This window comes from Nicotiana sylvestris, chromosome 8 (genome assembly GCF_000393655.2).
Source record: "Nicotiana sylvestris chromosome 8, ASM39365v2, whole genome shotgun sequence".
NCBI classification, from domain to species: Eukaryota; Viridiplantae; Streptophyta; class Magnoliopsida; order Solanales; family Solanaceae; genus Nicotiana; species Nicotiana sylvestris.
In genome coordinates, this window is record NC_091064.1 from 82,540,460 (window position 1) to 82,551,258 (window position 10,799).

Sequence of the window (10,799 nt, forward strand, 5' to 3'; positions counted from 1 at the left end):
CATGCGAGACCATTATTATCTTTTTTAACTTTTAGAATTTTACTTCTGGTAAAAAAGATAATATTTTAACTTGAAAAGGAAAAGAGAGGAGTAGAAAACGGCATTCTTGAGGATGTTTAATGGTTACAATTCTATTTAGCATTTCTATTCTTGCCGAAGCTATTTCATCCCATAATTACGGACGATCTCAAAAATCAGAGAGAATAAAAAACACCCACAGAATATCCTACCTTACCTCTGTTTTCTCATTGCTACAATAAGCTCTTTTTTTTCATGTTCTTTTTTTCCCTCTGCTTTATTTGTTTTTTTTTTTTTTTTTGGTACAGGCTTTATTTGTGTGTTTATTAGTCATTCACTCTCTTCTCGAACGCCTCACACACACGTCCTTCTCTCATTCATCTTCCCCTACCTTCAGATGTAAGCCTCCCCCCCTCTCTCTCTACAGTTCTGTCTATATACATGTATGCAATGCAGATGGAACTGCGTGTGCCTCTTTCTGTGTGAATTCTCTTTTTTTTTTTGGCTGATTCTGTGTACTGTTGATTAATTTTTTCCAGTGACGAAAATGGTGATGTTCAAGATCACTCGCGTCGAGACTACGCCGTTCGAAGGCCAGAAGCCTGGTACTTCCGGTCTCCGGAAGAAGGTATACCTCAAATGAATTAAGCTAAATCAAATTCAAACAAAAAGTTCAACAGTTTCATCAATTTTGCCGCATTTTCGTGGTGATTTCTGTAGAAGCACGGTTTTATCTCCTTTCCTGTTCGCCGAATCTGTGAAATTTTCAGCTGCTTTGATCAGTTTTGAGTTTCTTTTCCTGATCTCTTCGTTGTTGAGTTCGATCCGCTTTCCTTTGCATTTGCCTGCATTTTCTTTTTATCTTTTTCTTTAAGTTTGTATTAATGCATAATGCTTGTAATCAGCAGATATAGATCTAAGGGATAAATAGCAAGTGAATGGGCCTTGTAGTAATGGAATGAAAATATCAAATGATGTAACGAGTGCCTCCTCTGTGAATAATTTGAAATTTTGATGTAAAATAATCCTCTTTGATTTTCAAAGTTGATTTGGTCCTCCTTGCGTACAAGCTAATATTATTCGCCTGCATCTCATCAACTTTGTCCTCGTGCATTCATCTTTGGACGTAAATTAAGCTACTTAAATTAGATCAAGTGAGGAATTCTTACTTTATTCCTGGGAAGGTCTAGACCTAAACTTGCACACGTTCATTAGATATCAGATTCAGTTGTATGTGATGGAAAAAAGGAAATGTATATACTACTTTGTGTGTAATTTTCTAAAATAAGAATCCTATTTTTGAAAAATTAATCTAGAGTTTTAGATCCCAACGGAGGCAAACAAAAAATTGGTGATTTCTTCCCATCTGTGAATTGCTCATATTCACTTTTTCTAAGCTAAAAATACTGATCAATTTGGGATCGTGGGAGTATTCATAACCCACCAAAAAGATTGTTGAATGTCAACGAAACGTAATTCCCGGTGAGGGGTGTTAGCTTAATGGTATTTCACCATGTTATTTCAATACCAACAAGTGATATTAGAGCCAATGGTTCAGAGTCAATGGTTCGAAGCAAGACCGGAGATAGATTCAGGCGAGTTCAAATCAAGCCGCAACTAATTGGACGATAATGAAGATTTATCCAAAAAGTTTGAACGTGATGATACACGTGGAGATAAATTACAATCACAAATATTCAAAACCCCTGCTGTTGCATCTTTTATAGAAATAAAAACTCTTTTTTAACCCATATTTGGACTCCTTTTAACCAATGCCAGTTTTAAGCCATGCCTACTTGAAACGTATGAGCTCCACTGCTAGTTTTAACTCATGCTTTTTTTAACGCATGAGTTTCTTTTAACCAATGTCAGTTTTGACTCGTGCTTATTCTTAACGTGTGAGCTCCTTTTAGCTAATTCTTGGGCTTCTTTCGACCTATACCTATTTTTAATCATGGCAAGCAGCAATGATAAAAATTATGTGAAGAAGACGAATCAAGCTTTGTTAAGAAAATTCAGGCCAAGGTTAGAATTGTTAAGATTTTGCTCTGAATTTCTAATCTATTAGGACTCTTTTTCTTGAAAGAAGGGAAAAAGACTCCTAAAAGGATTAAATCTCTTTCATATGCTTTATCCTTTTATCGAAAGAGAAGTTTTGCACTTCTATAAATTGAGGCTTCCTTCTCAAATAACAACATTAACAGCAAAAAATATCCACAATGTTGTCTTTCAAAGAGTTTTGTCTAGGGGGGCATTTTTCTCCGGATATTTTTTATTTTTTTATTTTATTTTTTATAATAGTTTCATCATATGTAAGTCAATTGATCAAGCCATATTAAATTACTATACCTAGTTTAGTATATTTTTCTCTCTCATCTCACTTATCGTCTCAAAAGTTTGCATTATTAACTTCCGCATGCACCATGTTATTTCGATCCCAACAAAACTCTCTCTGACTAGTTCGATGTACTAAGAGGGAGTGGGTGGGGTAAAAAAAAGGAAACACACACATGCACGCAATTCCGGACCCCCAAGAAGTTATAGTGACGTTCTTAAACTCTACCACCTTAGCCAATTGGCTTGTAGCTAGTCTTTTTTCCTTTACAATTCTGTAAGGGTGGATGCCTTTAACATTTATGGTTCTCCCAGAGACAGCTGGAACAGTAGTTTAATTATGCGTTATGTTTGTCTTCTTTGCAACTCTTTCTGCATTTTGTTTGAATATTTACAAGGCTGGTAAATTGTAGTTAAGCTCACTTATGAATAACCTGCACTTCTAATCAGTAGTTCCGCATGATCTTCAGCCTATGTGGAGTGTCTTTGCTTGATTATGCACTGTTATTTTAATGGCTTTGACTTTTGAGTCTTACATGAAGTTGGATGGACTGTTTCAGGTGAAGGTGTTCATACAACCTCATTACTTGCAAAATTTTGTTCAGGCAACATTCAATGCCCTTGGAGCTGACAGAGTTAAAGGTATGGAATTTTATATTTTCCATTTCTGGATGAAGTCCTCTACATTTCTTGCATGTAATGGAATTGTTGATAGATATATCCTCTTCTAATCGCACTTTTGTACGTGCAGGTGCTACGCTTGTGGTTTCTGGTGATGGCCGCTACTATTCGAAGGATGCCATCCAGGTACTATTGATCCAGTTTTTCCAATGAAATTCTTTATTTTGTGTTGTTTGTTTGCTTTAACACAATCAATAATACCGTGGAAATCTTCTCTCTAATGCATAGGGGACATTCTGAAAACAAAACAGAATTATTTTCTTTTTCATGTTCCTATGGAGGTCCCATGCCTAACTTGCTTAATGGTTACGCTCCCTGTACTGATGAATATTGGGTGCTTAATTGAAGGATATAATTCGGACTATAACCGATTTGGTCTTGTTTATTGCAGATCATTACAAAAATGGCAGCAGCAAATGGAGTTAGACGTGTTTGGATTGGTCAAAATGGACTTTTGTCCACTCCTGCCGTATCAGCTGTTGTTCGTGAGAGAGTCGGGGCTGATGTAAGTGCTTTGCTTCTAGAGCTACCTCAAATTGCTTAATTCATATTTCCCTTTCCTTTTATGTGATATGGTTTTACTTGATTCCAGTATCTTTTAACTTAATAAATCATACTCAATACAGGGTTCTAAAGCTACTGGGGCATTTATATTGACAGCAAGTCACAACCCAGGTGGCCCTCATGAGGTAGTATCGGCAATTTTTTCTTAATCAATTGTTGCTTTTGATGCTTTCTTGCTCCGACAATGTGTGATAACCGATTGTTGAGTTGGAAGGTTTTTAATTTCTATTTTAGGATTTAACTGATTTTATGGTCCTTTATTGAGCCCATGTTTGATCCACTGTTGAAAAGTAGAATTTTGGATTTTCTTTTCACTGTTTGTCTTGTGCCTTACTTTTGCTATAACTAATTGTACTCTTGTGAGACCTGAAAATTCATGCTATGTACTGAGAGCAAAATCATTACTTTAGCTTTAAGGATGTATAATTAGACATTAGTACAATTAGTTTGCTTCCTGTTTTTGATAAAGAATAGGTTCTATTATTGCTTGTTTGGCCTAGATATCTATCTGACTTTAAACATGAAAACCAAAACTTACATGTCCTGTTTTGTATTTTTTAAGGAGTTAGCTTTCTTTAATTAGTTTGCTTCCTGTTTTTGATAAAGAATAGGTTCTATTATTGCTTGTTTGGCCTAGATATCTATCTGACTTTAAACATGAAAACCAAAACTTACATGTCCTGTTTTGTATTTTTTAAGGAGTTAGCTTTCTTTAATTTTTATCTTTTATCGTGAGGCTTGGGGGGGGGGGCAGTCCAAACAGGACATGTAAATACAGCCTTCTATACGTGTTTTTATTATTCAGAGGACAAATGTGGCAGTCGGGAATACAGTATGGTTGATGAAATGTTTGTGGGTCCTTTCAGTTTATTTAGAATACTTATTGGAGAGTTTGGAATGCCTTTGAAATAACTATTGGCCTTGAAGCATGTTTTATTTAGAGGAGAAGACCGGCGGTGGGAAAATGCTTTACGAAGATAAGATAGTTGTGGAATATCCTACAGATTGTTTAGAATGCTTGTTAGAGTGTTTAGACTACCTTGTTAGGTTACCTATTACAGTGTTTAAAATATCTTGGTGTACTTTGAATATCCTCAAGTGAATTTTGTTCTGGTGGCATCAATTCAATAAAAGGAAAAAAAGCAATTCGAGTTTTCTAGCTCTTCCTGAAGAGTATAGTTTCTCATATAATACCTGCAGGATTTTGGAATTAAGTACAACATGGAAAATGGTGGACCTGCACCAGAAGGTATAACAAACAAGATCTATGAGAACACCACAACAATAAAGGACTACTTGATTGCCGAGGGCCTGCCTGATGTAAGATGTACTCCTTCCCTATTACATTTTGCTGAAGTTCTTAATTTGATTGATGCAGTAACTTTCTGATATCGCCCAACTTGAATGTAGGTGGACATATCTACAACAGGTGTCTCCAGCTTTGAGGGTCCAGGGGGGAAATTTGACGTTGATGTTTTTGATTCAACTAGTGACTATCTGAAATTGTTGAAGTATGAATCTTTCTCTTATGTGCAAAAATAAATGTCTTTCTTCTTTCAGTTGGGATATATGTCAAGTAATGCTTATACATTTAATATGTCCTTTAATATGGAAAGGCCAATCAACAATTTTTTTGCAAAGGCACTAATTCAGCTATTTCTGAATTTTGAGTGCCATTCCTTTCCAATTTTTAAGGGCTTTGTGATGTGTCTAGAGTTTGTTTACTGAACACTTAGAAAACTGATATTGCTTCATGCATTTGTCGTTGAATTTTTTTCTGAAGCTAACTTTCATCTTTATTACCTTTCATATGGTTATTCTTTTTATAGTAATAGTTTCTTTTCTAACTCAATGTTTGACATGGCATATCTGTTTCCAGGTCAATATTTGACTTCCCATCTATCCAGAAGTTGCTCTCTTCTCCAAATTTTAGTTTCTGGTATGCACGATGGACACCTCTTTGATGTACATTCCTCTGTCAATTCCTTTTCGTGCTAGGAGTATCTGCTAGGTACTCACATCTCTGCACACTGTAGCTATGATGCACTTCACGGTGTTGCTGGAATTCATGCAAAACGTATTTTTGTGGAGGAGCTTGGTGCAAATGAAAGCTCTCTAGTAAATTGTGTTCCTAAGGTCTTCTCGCTTTCCTTGCATTGTGACCTTTCTTTCATTAAAATGTTTGGCTTTCTGTTTTATTTAAAGCTATATTTTATGACTTCTTTTTTCTTTCTATGATATGTATGATTAATTTAATAGGAGGATTTTGGTGGAGGGCATCCCGATCCCAATCTGACATACGCAAAGGAGTTAGTTGCACGTATGGGATTGTCTAAAACGCATTCCGAACCCAATCCACCAGAATTTGGGGCAGCTGCTGATGGAGATGGGGACCGTAACATGGTCCTGGGGAAAAGGTAACATCTTGTTGATTTTCTTTGAACTACAAGTATTACTTGCTTAAAATCGCATCTTAATTTTTGTTGTTTCCTTTGTTTGTTGTGATAGATTCTTTGTGACTCCTTCTGATTCTGTTGCTATCATTGCTGCCAATGCTGTAGAAGCAATTCTTTATTTTTCTGGAGGATTGAAAGGAGTTGCCAGGTCCGTATCGGCTTTTTTTTTTTGGATCGTAGCTTTATATGATTGTTGTGTTGTTAAGATTTCTATTTAAGAGTTATTCATCTTGTGATGAAATATGTCAGAGTTTAATGTGATGCAATGCTATCCTTTCTACAGGAGTATGCCCACATCTGCTGCTCTTGATGTTGTTGCGAAACATCTGAACTTGAAATTCTTTGAGGTACTATGTTGCTCCATTGGCATTTAAATGTTATTTATTTTTCTTTTGTTAGTGGAGGGTTGAGGGAGTGCTGGTTTTAAGTTTTCCATATCTGCCTTTACTGCTTCAGCATTCTGATTATCTTTTCTTTGTTAAGGTACCCACTGGTTGGAAATTTTTTTGTAACTTAATGGATGCTGGAATGTGTTCAATTTGTGGAGAAGAAAGTTTTGGAACTGGTTGGATTTCTTGACTTGATTCTTGTATCAAATCGATACAAATAGGTTCGACAATATAATTGGACACATTAAGGCAATAAATCTTTTCAATTATGTCTTCACAGGCTCAGACCATATTCGAGAGAAAGATGGAATATGGGCTGTTTTGGCTTGGTTATCTATCCTTGCCTATAAAAATAAGGACAACCTTGGGGGAGGTAACCTTGTGACTGTTGAAGATATCGTTCGCCAACATTGGGCAACCTATGGACGTCACTATTACACTCGATATGACTACGAGGTTTTTGCTTAATAGTTCCCTATTTACTGTAAAATGAGCTTTTCTATGTCTGCTTAACTTAAATCATGTCAACCAATTTTTTTGTTTCTTCTAGAATGTTGATGCTGGTGCTGCAAAGGAGCTCATGGCTCATTTAGTGAAGCTGCAATCTTCCCTTGATGAAGTTAACAAGTAAGCCATCCTTTTAGTTTCAAGTTTCTCTCTGGAATACCCAAGGTTTCTAAAGCATGATTATGCAATTTTTCACTCATCATATATTTCTATTTCCTTATCTTTGTATTTTGAGGATGTCCATCCTTTTTATGCGAAATTCCAGAAGATACTAGCTTAAACACAAGGTAGTAGGTCTTCCTTGAACAGTAGTTACGACATAAGATTTTAGACTGATCCGGTGCACCCAATGACACTTGGAGCAGTTATAGATAGCATGTAAGAACTGTGGATATACTATAATATGGAGGAGGCAGAATACATCAACAAAAAGACCTGTACTACTCCTTTATTTAATAGAGATCTGATGTGTCATTTGGGAGATGGATTTTTGCCCTTACCGCCATATATCTATCTGACTCCTCTTCACAAACTGAAATCCTTTTGTAGTAGGAAGTACAGGAGAATTTTCTAGACCAAATTGTGATTTGCATGCCTTCCACGATTACGTCAGGTGTTCTAATTGCCAGGATGACGTTAGAGCTAAGGCCTTTTATTTCTAGCTTTGTTTGACAATCGCAGCACCTTTAACAGGAAGGAGGCAGAATACAGCAAAAAAGGCCATTACTGTATTTGTGTGTTTGTTTTTCTTTTCTTTTTTTCTTTTAATTTTTTAAGTGCTATTATTTAATAGAGACCTGCTGTGTCGTTTGGGAGAGGATTGTTTGCCCCTTACCCCTGTAGATCTATCTATGACTCCTTCCAACAAACTGAAATCCTTCCGTAGTATGTAAAGGAGAATTTTCTATCCCAAATCATAATCTTCGGCATGCCTTCCATGATTTCATCAAGTGTTCTTCTGACTGGCAAGATGACTTTAGAGTCAGAGTACTTTTGAATCGCTTGGCTCATGGCTGTGGCCATCGAGTCAAATGCTTGACTGTCTTTAGTATATTCATATGTTGGATCGGCATAAACATAATCTACCACTATGTCAATCCATGTACTTGCCATGAAAAGGATGAATAAATCAATTAATTACATGTGGGCAGCATTTGCATTATTTGGTCTTTCCTTGAAGCCACCTCCCTTCTCCTTATAATATCCTCGCATATTAGGAACTTGGGTGTTTTTGTTTCCGAAGAGGTGATTTTGAGAATCAACCAATGGAAATTGTTGCCCAATTGGTTCACAATCTCCTGCGTCCAAATAAATGAAATGGGATGAGTTAAATTAACAAGCTTTCAATTGATTTAGGGTGCAGCCAAACGAAATTCTATGGGGCAAGGGGCCATATTTTAGTTTGTGGTAGGTTCATCCTATTCAAATTTAGCTGTACATTTGGACCAGGAATAGTTTAATCTCTATTTGAGTTTCCATGTCTGTCAAGTTTTGTCATGGTTGTTCTTCCGCTTTAGAGGTTCTGCTTAATGGTGGCTTTTCTTTGCCTGGTTTATTGAGATCCATTTTTTATATTGGCAGCTCACCAGCTTGGCATGCTTTTGGTAGTTTTTTTCATTTTCATCTATAGAGCCCCATTGCTGATCTTAAGAGCTAGGCTTGAATAATACTCCTAGTTGCTTGATCACTTCTCTAGTTTTCTGAATTCATAAATTTTATACCTGATTTTCATGCTAGATACATCAAAGTTTTTCTTATTACCAACTCATGTTGCATTATCACAGTACTTTGATGCTACTAATCACAACAACAAAAAAAAAAGGAGAGCTTCTTATTGCGATGGGTGTTTTTTAAGCTAGAAGTTTGATCTGTTGTACCCTGTAACCCAAATTCAGAAAGCATGTCTTTTTGCTTGTATAATCTGTTCAAGATTGTGATAGTTTCAGGTTTTCCCCAAAAAAACAAGAAACGTCACACAAACAGTTGATACCTCCTTTTATAATTAGAAGAATGTGAGATCCCGACTTCTATCTGTTAGATTTTCGTCATCCGAGCCAGCACAGTTTGAGGTTGAATATGTGGCATGCTTGCTTTTTGTAATGTGTTTGGTATTTACCATGTTACCAGTCATATTACTTGCAATGTCAGTAGAAAATAAATTTTGCTTGGATTTTGTCTCTGGGGCCTTTTTGTGAGTTTTCAAGGTGGCCACGTTAAAATGTGTCATACTGTCATGTAGGCACTTTTTCTAGAACAGGATTGATTCTATTGCTGTGTCGTTTCTTTATGTAATACTTGACCTCGAGATAATTTCCCATACAGGATTATAAAGGGAATCCATTCAGATGTTTCAAGTGTCGTTCATGCTGATGAATTTGAGTACAAGGACCCAGTTGATGGTTCGGTCTCAAAGCATCAGGGTATCAGATATCTATTTGAAGATGGATCACGATTGGTAAGGGATCTCTGCTGCTCTAGCAGTATTTAGAATATGTGAATTAGAAGCTGTTGTGCATGGGAATATGAAAAGTATACACAGTTAACTGGGGATTCAAATTCTGTTCTGAGTTCATTTCTTTTTACCGAAAGAATTAACTCTTTTTGGGTGCATATGGTCATGATCTTTTCGTGTTTTACTTATCCACCTTTTGGACTGTGCTAGGTTTTCCGTCTCTCTGGAACTGGCTCGGAAGGTGCTACTATCCGTCTGTACATTGAGCAGTACGAGAAGGATTCATCCAAGATTGGAAGAGATTCTCAGGAAGCACTTGCTCCACTGGTAAGTAATGTTGGAGAAAAGTTAATGTTTGTTATGCACCATCTTCTTTTTATTTTATATTTTGGTGTTTTCGGTAAATGAGATTTATCTTGTTACAGGTGGAGGTTGCTCTTAAGCTATCGAAAATGCAGGAATACACTGGCCGTTCTGCCCCAACTGTTATTACATAAACTTATTCGTGTATGATATACTTGCTTTTGTATCTTAGGAACTAAATAATTGAATAGTCCTACTGTCCTCACTGGATGGACACCATTGAATTTACAAGATATCGAGATATTCTCTTGTCTTTTATTATGGTCCACATCCAATGAGGGTTACTGTGAAAGAACTCATGTCTGGATTTGAAGAGTCTTGTTCAAATATAGAAATGCAGCAATCTATCTCTCTGTACTTTGATTCATTGCTCTTTCATCTTTAAATGACTACTGCTATGAACGGTCTTTGCTTCTGCAAATTCTTATTCAGCTTTTCCAACCTTGACTAGTTTCAGTCGGTTGAGTACTTTTTTTTTTTTGATATCAGGATTTTCTGTATTTTTCTTCTAAACTTTGGCCAAGGTGTGCTGCACTCTTTTTCTTTTCTTTCCCCTTATATATTTTTTTGGTTGTCAGCCAGGCAGCCTCATCCTGTGTATCTTGATAGCCAAAAAGGCTCAACCCTCGAGTGAGTGACATACTAACAACCACCCTCTGTTTATTGTTGTATTTTCACTTCTCTGATGTTTTTCATTAAGTTTGTATGTTTGGAGCAAACCTTTGCACATCTATGTTGGTTATGACTCCCTTTGCTCGCATGCTCGTACAACAGGAACAAGATAGCTGAGCTAGTTGCCGTACACATCGTAATTTTCATTCAAACCTATCATACACTTTTCAGGAACATAGTTATCGACATGTTACATGCACCAAAGCAATAAAGCATTAAAGTGAATGATATATATCTTTTATTAAATATAACAAAATCAGTACTTATGTATTTTTACATCAATTATCATTATGTGCAACTTTTATACTATAAACTTCAATATCCAGAGTAAACGTGACATGAACTTCTATGAGTGACATGGAG

General features: G+C 36.3%; 1 protein-coding gene across 1 annotated transcript; it reads left to right on the top strand.

The window, feature by feature from the left end:
- The first annotated feature begins 264 nt into the window (after positions 1-264).
- LOC104221526 (phosphoglucomutase, cytoplasmic) lies at positions 265-10,131 on the top strand. Its single transcript, XM_070152798.1, has 19 exons — positions 265-417; positions 558-646; positions 2,913-2,994; positions 3,104-3,159; positions 3,425-3,538; positions 3,660-3,722; positions 4,798-4,917; positions 5,008-5,108; positions 5,477-5,536; positions 5,634-5,733; positions 5,857-6,014; positions 6,106-6,201; positions 6,337-6,400; positions 6,537-6,618; positions 6,723-6,898; positions 6,993-7,069; positions 9,272-9,404; positions 9,612-9,728; positions 9,827-10,131. Exons 2-19 carry the CDS (start codon positions 566-568, stop codon positions 9,896-9,898), a joined length of 1,752 nt encoding a protein of 583 aa, XP_070008899.1. The 5' UTR covers positions 265-417; positions 558-565; the 3' UTR covers positions 9,899-10,131.
- Positions 10,132-10,799: the final 668 nt, after the last annotated feature.

What these genes read in the sequence shown, in the direction of transcription:
- LOC104221526 (XM_070152798.1), top strand. Translation starts at nt 566, where the DNA reads ATGGTGATGTTCAAGATCACTCGCGTCGAGACTACGCCGTTCGAAGGC. An exon ending in TGGAGCTGACAGAGTTAAAG is followed by an intron (nt 2,995 to 3,103) that starts GTATGGAATTTT and finishes TTGTACGTGCAG; the next exon opens with GTGCTACGCTTGTGGTTTCT. An exon ending in ATTCGAAGGATGCCATCCAG is followed by an intron (nt 3,160 to 3,424) that starts GTACTATTGATC and finishes TGTTTATTGCAG; the next exon opens with ATCATTACAAAAATGGCAGC.